At 39.4% G+C, this 15,685-nt stretch overlaps 1 protein-coding gene across 2 annotated transcripts in view; it reads left to right on the forward strand.

The window, feature by feature from the left end:
• The first annotated feature begins 1,909 nt into the window (after positions 1 to 1,909).
• The window catches only part of SLC12A6 (solute carrier family 12 member 6), an 86,783-nt gene continuing 73,007 nt past the window's right edge, over positions 1,910 to 15,685 (forward strand). For both annotated transcript variants that reach the window (XM_021695773.1, XM_044917788.1), the window contains exon 1: positions 1,910 to 2,348. In XM_021695773.1, coding sequence (XP_021551448.1) covers positions 2,078 to 2,348 — 271 coding nt within the window. In that variant the 5' untranslated portion in view covers positions 1,910 to 2,077. The remainder of the gene's footprint in view (positions 2,349 to 15,685) is intronic.

Consider the following 15,685-nt stretch of genomic DNA (forward strand, 5'->3'; position numbering starts at 1 on the left):
TGGTTAAATGTCTGCCTTCAGCTCAGGTCATGATCCCCAGGTCCTGGGACTGAGCCCCTTGCTCAGCAGGGAGACTACTACTTGTACTACGCTTGTGTGCGCGCGCTCTCTCGCAAAAATAAATAAAATCTTAAAATAAAATTTAAAAAAATTTCTTTAATTGAACCTTCAGTCTAACTAGAAAGTGAAAATAGCGTTTTTCTCCAGCCTCATTGAGGTATAATTGACCAAATTGTATATATTTAAGGTGTACAACATGAGTTGATATAAGCGTACATGGTAAAAGACCTTTTAAGGACAGGAAAAAGAAAAATTTAGCACAAAATGAATATAATTTGACAATACGGTGCTTTAAAAACAGACATCAGCTTAAAAATTTCAGTAATGGTCATACCTAGGTATATGGTATGGGAGGTTGGTGATTTTTAAAGAAATTATGAACGGTATTTTCAGAGACGCTTTTATTAAAAAGAGATGGTTTTTGAGGTTCTGAGGGCAAGGGGCATCGTCTGCTCCCCCAGTGCCTCCAGAGTGAGTTCGTGCAACACAGCGGGACCCAGAAGGAAAGGGGTTTGTTTTCTCCAGTGCACGCAGCTCAGGCCCCAACACTCAACTACAATTCCCATCTTCCTCCAGGCCTCGCACGTTTGGCTCCTCGGTCCCGCTGCGACCCCGGCGGCGCATGCGCGCAACCCTTTCCGTCACCTTGCAGACTGCAGAGGCTGGGCGGGGCTCCTCGACGCTCGCGGGACGGTACCGCCCTCCGACCGCTCCCCGAGGCTTCTCTTCGGACCGTTAACCTCGAATGAGGAACGAGCTGGGACGGAAGGGAGGGGCTGCGGCGGCGCTGGCACGGCCCGCCGGGCCCGGGGCCGGGGGCGGCGAGGTCACGTAACGGCTGCTCTGGCGTCTACCCGGGGAGGGGGCGCCCTCCCCGACAGCCGGAGCCCTCCTGAGCGCGCCGCGGCTCCGAAACAGTTACCGGCTCGTAAACAACAGCTGCGCGCGCACCCGCATCAGCTGGCGCCGGTATCCCGCACCTGCGACCTCCTCCTCCCCTCATCCCCGCCGCCCCCTCCTGTTTAACCCGGGCCAGCCTGCGAGGCCATCTCCTCTCTTGCGAGGACCCGAAGGAAGAACGGCGAGGGGCTGACCTGCGCCGCGGCCCTGGTGGGGGAGAAAGCGTCCTCCGGCAAAGGGGTGGCCCGTCCTGTCACACGCAGGAGAAACCCAGCGAGCCGACCGTGGGCTCGATGGACTAGCAACGACCTGCCACGACCCTGAGCTGCAGTCCGAGGGATCTTGATCCGCTCGCTAGCCGCCTCCTTCCAGATCCTAGGGACCGTTCTGCCAGAAGAGCGGGTGGGCCACCCCCGCAGACCTCTTGGAGACGGGAATCCGCTCTGCCCCTGCATCCTCTGCTCACCCTTTTCATTCTCCTCTATCCAGTAGTGTGGGGTATTTTTCCCGTTATGCATGCGCATCTCTCCTACCAGACCCAAGTGGATTATTGGCCTCCCAAATATCGGCTGGCTCTACACACACCACCCAGCCAGACCTGTGGGGTATTCACCTGATACACAACAGGTGGCCGGTGTACACCGTTTCGCAATCTGATCTGTGCTATATTCGCCTGATAAGGGTGGGCCTGCGCGCACTTTGTTCAACTAGAACCGTGGGACATTTACCAGATTAAAGACAACTACCTCGGCAGAAACCTGGGGGTCGGGGGGAGAAAGGCTTCACCTGCTTCTCTGAGACCATGGCACTGAGCCCGCAGCCCTGGACCAGGGGAGACAGCTAAATCACTCTTCTTTCTGAAGGAACGAAGTTCCACGAGATTGGCATCGTTTTGTCTTTTTTTTTCCCTTATTTACTGGTTGTGCACTTTCTAGGATAGTCCGTTTGAATTCTGAGTAGAATTCTTATTTGGGACTTTTTGTGTGGTGTAAATCAAGGTTATTGAGGGTTTTTTAAAAAGTTATCTTTTCTATTTTTGCAATCAAAAGTAAGCGTAGGAGGAAGGATTTTGCGGGGTTTTCCTTTTTTCTTTGTTCTTATAAAGGAAAAGAGAATAATGCATCCTCCAGAAACCACCACCAAGATGGCTTCAGTTCGGTTCATGGTGACACCAACGAAGATCGATGACATTCCAGGTTTGTCAGATACCAGCCCGGACCTCAGCTCCCGATCCAGTTCCCGAGTAAGATTTAGCTCACGGGAAAGTGTGCCTGAAACAAGCCGTAGTGAGCCTATGAGTGAGATGTCTGGAGCCACCACTTCACTAGCAACTGTTGCACTGGATCCAGCTAGTGACCGGACTTCTAACCCCCAGGATGTTACCGAGGGTAAGTGGGAACACAGATGACAGGATACTTTAATTACTGGCTTATTTATCTGATTGATTTCCATTATACAGTAATCATCAGGAACCGAGCAATCTCTTTTTGAGATGCCTAGGAACCCTTTGGAATAATGGTTAGCACGATGACTGTCTGTAGTAATAACTTTGGCATGTGGGAAAGAAAGTAGATTTCTATTTTTACTTCATTTTTGCCTCCTTGGAATTGAAATGAGTGGTTTTGCTTAAGGGTGAATATCAAAGAATTTAATAGTTTTTCAGCGCAGAGAATCCTAAATTGTGAAATTTAGTGGAGAGCGAGCTTTGCGGCTCTAACTATTACAGTCTGCTTTTAAGGCTAGTTACTAGCAGTAGTTATTGATCATCTCTTAGTTATTAGCTTTCCTACAAAGACTTCAGATATTGTATCACAAAATTCTTTTTAAAAATGTATATTTTACAGAGACAGTGGTTCAAGAAGCTAAGTTCACAGTGAGGCTGGTGGGTCTATTGTGCTATACTGTGGAATGGAGAAATTCTGAAGAGGCTTTTAGGGCCTGATTCCCATATAATTTTGTAAAGAGGCTTTTAGGGCCCGATTTCGACATAATTTTTTCACTTTGAACTTTATATGGGATGTATTAGTCTCTGTAGTCAGGAAGTAGTGGTACCCAAGCCACTTCTGATTTACTTCACCACTGCAGACCTTTAGCTGCCTAAACGAATTTGTGTTAGCTGGTTTGGAAGTTTTTACTGGATTTAGTGGGAAGAGGTGATGGAAGAGAGAAATGAGATAAAATGGAAAGGTCATAACATTTTTCAGACTGTGGGATAGAAAAGTTTGAGAATTGCTGTACTGATTTATATGTTTAGTTTTGTGCTAAATTCTGACGTAGATATGTCAAGTAATGAAAATTTCTCTTAAGAATCTTAAAGACTCTTAAAATGGTATTCTACCCAAATTTGAAAACCATAGCTTCAGCTACTGACTTGACATTTTCCGGTGTCAGGAAATACTGTTCCTCTTAACCTAAAGGGTGCAGGAAACCAGAATGATTTTAGTTCCTTATTTCGGTTTGTGTTTTTGAATGTTTGGAAACAAGGTAGAGTTGGTAAAGTTTGTAGTCCTCGAATTCACTTGACTGACTTAGGGAGATATGGACTTATCTATTTACAACTTCTTGACAAACTTTATACCATGTACCATGGTATTAAAGTTACATTATGGAATAAAAATAATTTATCATTTTCTCTTCCTCAAATTCTAAATTGTTGTTTTAGTTTATATCCATCATACTATATTTAGGTTGTAGAAATACCAGGTATAGACTATAACAGTGTTAATTTTTTTATTGCTATAATTGTCGCTAGACAATTTATGGCTAAATGTTGTTAGACTTGTGACTTATATGTTATGGAACTGTATTTTTAATCTGTTTAAAAAGTGGACTTGAGTAATGTGTTAGCCTTCTGGAACAGGTTCCTGATCCAGGCTGCTGTTCTTACCTTATTTACAAGCATTCTTTACAGGATAGAGCAGTGTCATTTTACATGATAGGGGTAAAACTGGGACATGTCTAGGTGAAATCTATGCTGTCTAGGTGGATATAGAAGTTAAAGCTTGGCTCTCTTTCTAACATAGTCCTTAATGTTTAAATACTCTGGTACCAAATGAAAGAGAAATCAGTAGTCCAGCCATTAGATTGCAATTTCCATTATATTCTCAGGAAACTAGAGATAGAAAACTATTTTCCAGTATATTCTCAGGAAACTAAAATAGGAAACTATTTTACTAATGACCTATTTTTTTCTCTTTCTATCTTCTAAAAGAAATTCTTATGACAACTATAATCTTATGATATATTTTCCCCACTATCAGAGGGACTGGTCAAAAATACAATTATTTCATCTTTGGCTTCATAATCTGTGGATACCCTTGTTAGATCTTTATAGGATGCTGTTGTCAAGAAAATCAAGGACATAGTGATCTACACTTGTCTCTGGGCTGGCATTATTTTAGGAAAACAACACTGCGTTTTCTGCAATTGATTCTGTCTTTAAGCTCATAGTGTATTTCAAAATTGTGTTTGCTATTTTAATATTTAGGATTCTGTGACTTTTTGGCCTTTTATACATCCTTCTGTGATTGTGATTGTATGATTATCTCTCCTTTCTCCACAATTCCCATGCCTCCCACATTTCTTCCACATTTAAGCTTCCCATCTTAAATTTCTTGTCATATGCTTTTTACATTACATTGCACAGCAGGGGGTGGGGGTTGGGGGTGGTGTGAAACAGGAAGTTTTAAATACTTATTCTGTCTGTTTTAATTTTTTCTACTGTTGGCCTTTTGAGTAGATAATTATTTTTCTGTTATCAAAGTATTTTTTTTAAGATCTTATTTATTATAGAGAGAGAGAGCGCACAAGTAGGCAGAGCAGCAGGCAGAGGGAGAGGGAGAAGCAGACTCCCCGCTGCGCAGGGAGCCCAACCTTGTGGGGGCTCCATCCCAGGACCCTGGGATCATGACCTGAGCTGAAGGCAGATGCTTAATTGACTGAGCCACCCAGGCGCCCCTGTTACCAAAGTATTTATAATTGTCTTTTCGTTTTGTCAAGGTTCCCTTAGAATTGATGGGACTGTGCAGTTGGTAAATAAAAACAAGAGTCTTAGTCTGTACTTGCTTATACATGAACAGTGCCTTAAAGATACCAGGAACTGGGGCGCCTGGGTGGCTCAGTTGGTTAGGCGACTGCCTTCGGCTCAGGTCATGATCCTGGAGTCCCGGGATCGAGTCCCACATCGGGCTCCCTGCTCAGCAGGGAGTCTGCTTCTCCCTCTGACCCTCCTCCCTCTCATGCTCTCTGTCTCTCATTCTCTCTCTTGCAAATAAATAAAAATCTTTAAAAAAAAAAAAAAAAGATACCAGGAACTGTTGAGAGTGGATAGCTTTGGGGAGTTATGAAAATAGAGTGGAGGATGGGAACTTCCCTTTACCTAAACAGTTCAGAAGGGCATGTACAATTTTTTATATTGAGGGTATATCACTTTTATAATACAAATTTTAAGAGGCATAGCATGTTAGGGAACCTCAGATGATCAAAAATTGAATTCTGAAAAAAAAAATTGAATTCTGGTCAAACTCCTTTTTAAAAACTGAGGAAACTAAGGCTCACAGTGATGGTTATTTGTAGCTCACAGAGTGGCAAAGCCAAGACTGAAGCACAGGCCTCCTGACTTATATCCAGTGCTTTCCATATATCATTTTGTCTCTGCCATAATGAACATTTTTTACATTTGCCTCATAACCATCTGGCTCTCTTAAATGATTGTTGAAATAATAATTCCCAAAAAAGAGCAGGGAACATATTTTTATATGTCTTACACAGTATCTAATACATTCATCCTTTTACAATTTAACACATGCTCCCTGAGGCTCTGATATTTGTGAGGCACTCCAGTAGGAATTATAGGAAATCTGTAGATGAGATAGTCTCTGCCTTTGTAGAGCTTGTAGTCTGGTGATGAAAATGACAAGAACGCTTTATCCGTTCCTTCACCATTTACTGAACACTTTTTAAAAAAAGATCTAATTTATTTATTTGAGAGAGAGAGAGAGACAGAAAGAGTACAAGCAGGGAGAGCAGCGGGCTGAGGGAGAAGCGATGCGGGACTCGATCCCAGGACCCCTGGATCATGACCTGAGCTGAAGGCAGACGCTTAACCGACTGAGCCACACAGGCGTCCTTACTGAACACTTATTAGGGGTCTCGTCCTGTTGTCAGTGTTAAGGATGCAGGACCAAGAAAAAGAATCCAATAACTGTTCTACAGAAAGTTACGATCTAATAGAGAAAACAAATGTTCATATAAATTATGCTGTATGATAAGTGCAACAATAAAGATACAGCAAAATACAAAAAAAAGGAAAAATGCAGCACGCTGTAGAATAATATAATAGATACAGCAAAGGAAAATGATGAACTGAGGTAAAAAATGGAGACACTTAGAGACTGGAGGACTTGGTGGGGTAAGGTGGTAGTGAAGGAAGTAAAAGGTTTAAAGATTGTGGTCAAACAGTTGGTTGTTGGAATTAATGGTTTCAGAGTTGGGGCAATTCCAGTGTTAACATGATCTAGTGTGCAGCCTTGGGAGTGGGTTTTTGAAGTGGAGTAAAAGTAGAAGCCATTTAAGTCAAGGAGCTCTAAATATACCAACTTCAAGGGTGGCTGTTACCAAGTTTTTATTGGGGGGTGTTAGGTGGTAGAGATGCAAAAATAACTTAGATAAGTCCCTTCTTTTTTTTTTTTAAAGATTTTATTCATTTATTTGAGAGAGAAAGAGCACACATGAGAGGGGGGAGGGTCAGAGGGAGAAGCAGACTCCCTGCTGAGCAGGGAGCCCGATGCGGGACTCGATCCCGGGACTCCAGGATCATGACCTGGGCCGAAGGCAGTCGCTTAACCAACTGAGCCACCCAGGCGCCCAGATAAGTCCCTTCTTCAGAGTCACCTTCTCTCTGAAACTTTTTCTGATTCAACCCCACACCCAGATAATAGATCAGTTCTTTATATCCCTATATCCCTTACTATAGCACCTATTTCACTTAATTTTGCTGTTTTTGTTTATATGTTATCTTTCTCAATTAGGCAATAGGGTTCTCATGGACAGGGACACAAAGTTGTCTCTGTATCATCAGCACCTAGTATGGTGTGTGATGCTACATATAATTTGCACTCAGTAAAATATATATTGAGTTGAAGATCTTCTAGACTAACAAAAATAGAAAAATAAACAAAAATTAAAAACATACTATGATAAAGGCAAATGAAATGTACCCAATAGAGCAGTGATGCTTCATCTGGCTGCATGTTGGAATGATCTAGAGATCTTTTTAGAAAATACTTCTGCCCCTTATCTAGGGATTCTGATTTAATTGCATCAGTAGTTTTTAAAAGCTTTTCAAAAATCTGATTTCTAACAGAAAGCCAGAGTTGAAGACCAGAGCCCCAAAGGAAAGAGTGATTAATGCTGTACCTATGGGAAGACCTTTCCCACCTGATTGGGATTTCACTGAGTGGATAGGCACAGCAGGCTTTTCCTTAAATGTTAGTAGGTCTAATAGAATAGAATATTTATCTTCCCTTGGAGCCATTACACTACATGTGTGTTTAGCCTATTTGACTGATCTACCAATTCTGTGTGTTATTGGTAGGTCTCATAAATGTCTCTCATGCTAAGGTTAAATCAGAATAATGATTGACTGTGCAACCTTGAAAGCTATCTAGTTTTTTTTTTTTCCATAAGAACATGTTTCAAAGTACTAAGTACTTTTCTATACTTCTCCAAAAAACTTCTAATTTTTTGCCCCAAACGAAAATAAGTGAATTACATTGTTTTGCCAATCAAAGGTGAATATTATAGTTGGCCCTTGAACAACACAGGGGTTAGGGGTGCCAGCCCCCATGCAAGAGAACATTTGAGTATCATTTTTTACTCCCCCTGAACCATAACTGCTAATAGCCTACTGTTGACTGGAAGCCTTACCAATAATATAAAGTCAATTTTAACAATTTTGTATGTATTCTATACTATATTCTTACAATAAAGTAAGCTAGAGAAAAGAAAATGTTACTGAGAAAATCATAAGAGTGGTGCCTGGGTGGCTCCATCGGGTAAGTGTCTGCCTTCGGCTCAGTCCCAGGATCCTGGGATCATGACCTAAGCCGAAAGGCAGACACTTAACCGACAGAATATCCAGAAATAATACTTACTTTCACAACTGGGTAATTTATATCTAAGATGCATGTAAAAAATTTACTTATTTTTTTGTAGTTGAGCAGTGTGCTAATTTCCAAATAAAATTCTAAGAATTATTAGTTCTTCCCTTGAGAGGTTAATTCTTTCCTTTCCTGAAAAATCATGTTTTGATATTTTTTCATTTTAAAGATTTTGTCAGAGAGAGAACACAAGCAGGAAGAGGGCAGGCAGAGGAAGAAGCAGGCTCCCCACTGAGCAAGGAACCCAATGCGGGACTCAATCCCAGGACTCTGGGGTCATGACCTGAGCCGAGGACAGATGCCTAACCAACTGAGCCACCCAGGCGTTCCAGATACTTTTTCATTTAAAAAAAGTCATTTTCTTAGGAGCTATGATGGGATTTCTCATCCAGACGAAAATTGAAACTGATAAGGTTAAGTAACCTACTCAAGGTCATACAAATAATAAACTGAAGAATAGTGATTTAAACCCAGGTGTGTGTGATTTTAATATCAGTATTCCTGTTATTACACTTCCTCTACTATACTACCATTGGTTGGCTCTGTTTAAACATTTAGTAAGAAGCATAAAAGAAATGCAATTTTTATGTTCGGTGTACATTTTTGCAGCTTTTTGCCTTGCACTGGGGACATGAAAGGAAACAGTTTATTGTTTTTATTATTCAAAAAGAGGTAGTAAAATGACATGTTTCCTGAATCATTTTAAGGTTCTATGTTCCTGAAAGGAAATCTGGCCTAAAAATATGTATTTTAAAGTTTTTATTGTTAAGTAATCTCTACCCCCAACGTGGGGCTGGAACCCACAACCCTAAGATTAAGAATTGCATGCTTCACTGATTGAAACAGCCAGGTGCCCCTCTTTCAGTGTCTTTTAAGTAAATGGTCTGCAAATACCCAGGGCAGCTTAGTAATGCTGAATTATACAGTTATTGATTTAATACAGTCATTTCTCCTAAAGTTAATGAATATTCTTATTTTGACCCAAGTTTCAGTAGATCTATTTGTTTTGGGGTTTTTTTTAATTTTTGTTTTTTTGTTTTAGTAATCTCTACATCTCTACCCCCAACGTGGGGCTAGAACTCACAACCTGAAATCAAGAATAGCATGTTATACTGACTGAGCCAGCCAGGCACCTCACAGCAGATCTATTTCAAAATGGAGTTTTATTGCAAGGGAGGAAAGAAGCAATAACTTATTTAAAACAATAACAACAACAATAACAACAAAAAAACCACTTGTTCTCTGAGGTGAAATTAACAAGAAAATTTTGTTTTGAATTGTGTTTTTATTTTCCTTTCTTTACATTTTTAGAAATATGTCTTAAGTTTTGACCATGTGTTGCAGTTTCATTTTCTAAGCACTGTTTGTAGTGTTGATTAGAAGCCTATCTAGCAAGTATTTCATAATAAAGAATGAAATGTCATACATCAGAAATGAAATTCTGAATGAGTTACTGAGTAGTCCATGTTCATAGTGCCAGTGTTGTTTTTGGTTGGTGATTCTTGGGTCCTACAATATCTAGGCTGTAATGACATTCGACTAATGAAAGAGATGGGCAGCCTTATATAGGGAGTTGTAATGTTGTAGAAAAGGAAAGAGTGGAAGCTGAGGACTCTGAGTACAGAGGCTTTTTGATAATGCCTTCTTTAATATTTGGGTCAGCAGCCAAAATGGGCGATATAGCTATCAAATTAGTTAGCCATCAACTATCCTTCTACTACATTCTTTCCTTCAGTGAAGACTCACAGCTTCAGTCCCTGAAGAAATAACTAGGCAAGGTAGTAGTATGTTGTGCTCTAAGGGTTCTGTCTATGCTTACACCATATTGTACATACAGTCCTGGTTTAAGATTGCCTTTTATTTTATAGTGAAGTAGATAATATGATTGTGAGCTCCTTGAGGGCAGGAACAGTGCCTCCTTCTCCATTGTATTCCTATTTCCTGGCACATAGTGGGCATTCATATATGTATTGAATACATGATTTCTTCAGCTTCAATAAAGCATGAAATTTTCCTGATGTTTTGATTTGGAGAAGTCTTTGTCTTCCTTGCAATACAATATGTTGAGTCCATCAGACAATAAGGTCTTTTATGTATTATCTTTCAGTTGTTAGCCCCCAAATATGTCATATATTCATCACTGATGCCATTTTATAAAAATCTGTTTTCATAGACAATTTTTTGTAATTCTGAGATTTAGGAATTTTAAATTCTTACTATCCATGATAGTTGGTCTTCACCAAAGTAGTTGATTAACTCATTAAATTATTTCTACAATTGTTCACATAATGCATAATTTAGAATTTGTGATCATTTTGATATTTTAAACCATTATTTACTGTCCAGTGTCTGAAGGAGAAAAAGGGTTTGCCGATATGCTAAATAAGGAAAATATATATACATTTTCTGCTTAAGAATGAAAGTCAGTATACTTTTACAGCTATAGCTCTAAATTTAAGTACTGAACTGCTTATTCTCTGCCAGTAAAATGTTTACAACGTTCTGTAGCACAGCCATTTGGAGTGTAGTATGTAAATGGTGCTGGTCCATGAGCTGTTTACTTAACCTGTCTGTGAGGAGATAAGTTCAGAAATTGAAAGTTTTTAAAAACTTGGATAGCAGTTTGATAGAGCAATTTTATGTCAAATCTGAATATAAAAATTAGAACTTGTGTTTTGTATATTTTCCATTTTTCTAGTATTTCATATGAATTGTGAATATAAAGAAAAATAGTCCTTTACCAGAGGTAATTTGCAAAGCACTGTTCTTTTGACTGCCTAACCTTCTGAATGATACCACATGAGGTATTGTTTCCCCACCAGTGGCCCTTTGAAGCTTGAGTAAATGAATGGGGGTCAGGGAGTGGGTTAGTCCTTCAGGCAAGTCTGATATTTTCCTTAAGAATCCCTGCTCTAACACGTGACCTCTTTCCTCTCTTAATATTTGAAGATAAGAAGTTAAAAATTTTTGGAACTCCTGTACCTTTTTAGAAGTTCTATAATTCAGACATTTTAAAGAAATTCTATAATTCAGATCTTTTTCCTGTCAAACAACATCCTCTTAATAAGATGAATTATTACAGATTTGTTGTTAGATTTATAGAATAAAGAGTATGAAGGGTTTACAACTGAGAATAAAACATAACCTTTGTTGCTCAAAGTTTATCATAAATTTACCTTGATCAAGAAAATTAAAGCATAGTGTAGTTTTCTACTTATATTTAGTTGCTGGCTGGTGGTTATAATGATTCAATGAGAATGTATATCCTAAATATTTTGAAGTAATAACTTGCTACATTAGAAGCAACTGCTTGGGAAAAAAAACAGAAAAAGCAACTGCTTGGAGGTAGATTACACTTTCTTTACTATTTTTTGTAAAAATACCATTTGTAATAGACCAAATACTATAAGCACAAAACTATTAATTGTTTACAATTTTAAAGGTTCTCTCAAGTGTGGCTGGATCTTAATAGTAGATAAAGTACTCTGAATGGATCTTCAAATTCAAGAGTTTAGGAGAGATTCATAAGATTTTAATCTGTTCCCAAATCAGAATCCGTTGTTCTTTGCACACTGCTCCCACCATATTTGTGTGTGTGTGTGTATGAGAGAGAGACAGAATTCTATGAAAAGGTGTAGACAGATGAGTTAAGTCTATATTGTGTGTATGTCATGGAACTTAGTCTGCTCTATTTTATACTTTTTCAGCTTTTTAATAGCATGCTGGTACCATTGATCAAGCTCTAGTTGCATTTTTTATTTAAAAAAATACTATTTAATGTGTTACTAAAACTTTAACATTATATCTGCAAGATGCTCTCAGGAATGAGCAGAATGACATTTGGTAAAACTCATGTATTCAAAATGTATGTGGCTTTTTAATTCCAGGAATTTGCTTACTGCTCACTTATTATAGAAGTTTTCTTGCATTGTGGATCCATTTTTAGCATGAATTACTAAATTCTTAAGAATCACTTCAGCTGGGCACCCGGGTGGCTCAGTTGGTTAAGCATCTGTTTTCGGCTCAGGTCATGATCTAGGGCCTGGGATCGAGCCCCACATCCGATTCCCTGCTCAGCGGGGAGTCTGCTTCTCCCTCTATTCTTCCCCCCTGCTCATGATCTCTCTGTCTCTCTCACTCTGTCTCTCTCACTCAAATAAATGAATAAAATCCTTTAAAAAAAAAACACTTCAGAACATAGTGTGGTTCTAGATTATTTGTGTATGGCTTTTGTACAATACAGTTCTCAGGTTCTGAGAACGAATAAGAAATACATATATGATTAACTCTAAAACTGAGTGGTTAGTATAACAATATAGTACAACCTGAAAGAATCCTTATGTTGAAAATAATTTCCCACTGACTTTTCCTTGTATAAGTCTTTTCACTACATCTAATTTGTCTTTGTTTTTTTTTAATAAATGGGTTGAATAAAACAAAATGCTAGTGGTCATGAGCTGTTAGCTGTGATTAAAAAGAAGCAGTTGGGTAGTGTAGCATGGTAAACTATACTTTTAAAATATTTCCCATAGTAGATCCATTCTTCTAAAGAATGGGTAGGCATGCTTTTTTAAAAAAAACAGACATAATGGGGCGTCTGGGTGGCTCAGTCAGTTAAGTGTCTGCCTTTGGCTCAGGTCATGATCTCAGGTTCTGGGATCGAGCTCCACATCAGGTTTCCTGCTCAGCAGGGAACCTGCTTCTCCCTCTCCCTCTGCTGCTCCCCCTACTTGTTCTCTTTCTCTCTATGTAAAATAAATAAAATCTTTAAAAAAAAAAAATCTGACATAATGTAGTCACAAAGTTTTACTGAAACTGATTAGTAAAATAAATATAATATGTATAATATTTGGCCTAATGTACAAAGCACTATGGGAGTAGTGCCATTATAAATGCCCTTTTTGCCTTAGCCTACCCTATGTCTTACTACTTAAAAATACCATAGTTTTTTTTTTTTTAAATGTAAAACTAAGTATTTCAAGTCTGTATGGTGACTGATTTCAAACAGCATTCAACACTATAAAATCAAAGTACAGGACTACCATTTATGTAACTGCCTAAATTTTATGTGAAATGGAATTTGACTCATAAGTGATTTGCTTTATACTTAGATCTAAAGATCTTTTATAAAGCATTCAGTGAACTTCAGTTTATTGTATTTTTTCCAGCATTTTATTGTGACAATTTTCAAACATACAGAAGAATTGAAAGAACACACCTGTATCTTTATCCTCCAAATTCTACAATTAACATTTTGCTATATTTGTTTTACCACATATTTATCCCTTCCAGTGGATCCATCTATTTTTGAAGCATTTTAAAGTAAGTTGCAGGCATCATTTATGCCTCAACTCCAAATACTTCTCTATGCATATAATTAATATGTAATATATAACTTAAAATGTTTTTGAGATTCATCCATGTTGTTGAATCTATCAGTAGTTTATTCCTGGTAATTGTTGAGTAATAGTCTATTGTATGAATATACAACAGGTTCTTTATCTTATTGATGGATAACTGGTCTGTTTCCTATTTGGGCTGCTATGAATGAAACTACTATAAACATACTTGTTCAAAATTTATTTTAAAAAACCTGCCAGGGGCGCCTGGGTGGCTCAGTTGGTTAAGCGACTGCCTTCGGCTCAGGTCATGATCCTAGAGGCCCCGGGATCGAGTCCCACATCGGGCTCCCTGCTCAGCGGGGGGTCTGCTTCTCCCTCTGACCCTCTTCCCTCTTGTGCTCTCTGTCTCTCATTCTCTCTCTCGAATAAATAAATAAAATCTTTAAAAAATAAATAAATAAAATAAATAAATAAAAAAATAAAAAACCTGCCAGACCAGGGTTCCTGGATGGCAGAGTCAGTTATGCTTCTGACTCTTGGTTTTGGCTTGGGTCATGATCTTGGGGTCTTGGGATACAGCCCTTCATCAGGCTTGGTGCTTGGAGTGGAGTCTGCTTGGAATTCTCTCTCTTATTCTCCGTCTGCCCCGCCACCCTGCGCAAGCGTGCGTGTGCTCTCTCTCTCTCAAATAAATAAACCTTTAAAAACAAAAACTGCCAGACCTCTTTCCAAAGTGGTTGTATTATTTTATATTCCCACCAACATTTGCTCTACATCCTTGCCAACAGTTGTTGTTTTCTTTAAGATTTTTTTATTTATTTGACAGCACAAGCAGAGGGGGCAGCAGAGGGAGAGGGAGAAACAGGCTCCCCGAGGAGCAGGGGACTCGATTGAGTTCTGGGATCCAGTCCGATGCAGGACTCGATCCTAGGACACTGGAATCATGACCTGAGCTGAAGGCGGATGCTTAACCGACTGAGTCACCCAGGCATCCATCCTTGCCAACAGTTTTAATGATGATTTTAATTTGCATTTCCCTGAAGGCCAGTGATGTTGAGCACTTTTTCAAGTTTATTAGCCATTTATATAACTTCCTTTATGAATTGTCTACGTAGATCTTTTTTTCCACTTTTTTTTTTCCAAGATTTTTATTTATTTATTTGACACAGAGAGAGAGCGAGAGCACAAGCAGGGGGAGTGGCAGGCAGAGGCAGAGGGAGAACCAGGCTCCCCGCTGAGCAGGGAGCCCGATGTGGGGCTCGATCCCAGGACCCTGGGATCATGACTCGAGCCGAAGGCAGTTACTTAACCAACTGAGCCACCCAGGCGCCCCATTTTTTTCCCCACTTTTTATTGAATTTTTGTCTTTTAATTATTGAATTGTAGAGGATTTTTATATATTCAAGATACAAGTCCTTTGTCAAATACATGTTTTAGGGGTATTTCCCCCCAGTCTGACTTGTGTGTTCATTTTCATAATGGTGTCAGTTTGTTGTATTTTTTCACAACATTTTATTATGAGAATTTTCAAACATACGGAAAGTTGAAGGACTTCTTTAGTGAACACCTATACACCCACCAGAGTCTGTGATTAACATTTTACTCTACTTTTCCTAACACGTATCTGTCCATCTATCTAAGTAAGTAATCTCTGCACCAAATGTGGGTGTAGAGATTACAACCAGCTTATGACCCCTAGATCAAGAATCGCATGTTCTACCAACTGAGCCAGCCAGGTGCCCCCATTGTCATAGTTTATTATACTTTAAATAGCTATTTCTAATTTTTAAAAAAGATTTATTTGAGAGAGAGAGCGAGAGAGAGCACGGGGGGAGGGAGGAAGCAAAGGGAGAGGGGGAGAAATCTAGGCGGACTCCACACTGAGCACGTTGTTGGGAGGGGTAAGAGGGGGACTCGATCTCAGGATCCTGAGATCAGAACTGAGCTGAAACCAAGAGTTGGATGCTTAACCAGCTGTGCCATCCAGGCATCCCTAAATAGCTATTTCTTACATTCTACCTTCTCTATCTAATCACTCCCCACACAGCACTCACCTCAGCTTTACCAGTCCTCCCCCAAACTTTTTCTGTATTACTTTAACTTTGCCTTCAATTTTTTATGCTCCTGCACTTTTATCTACAGTCCACCCTAAAAGAGAACTATTTTAAAATTGTTGGGCACTGTGGTATCAAAGCATCAAGTTGGTAAATGAATTCTCCTGTC

This window comes from Neomonachus schauinslandi, chromosome 9, assembly GCF_002201575.2.
Source record: "Neomonachus schauinslandi chromosome 9, ASM220157v2, whole genome shotgun sequence".
NCBI lineage: Eukaryota > Metazoa > Chordata > Mammalia > Carnivora > Phocidae > Neomonachus > Neomonachus schauinslandi.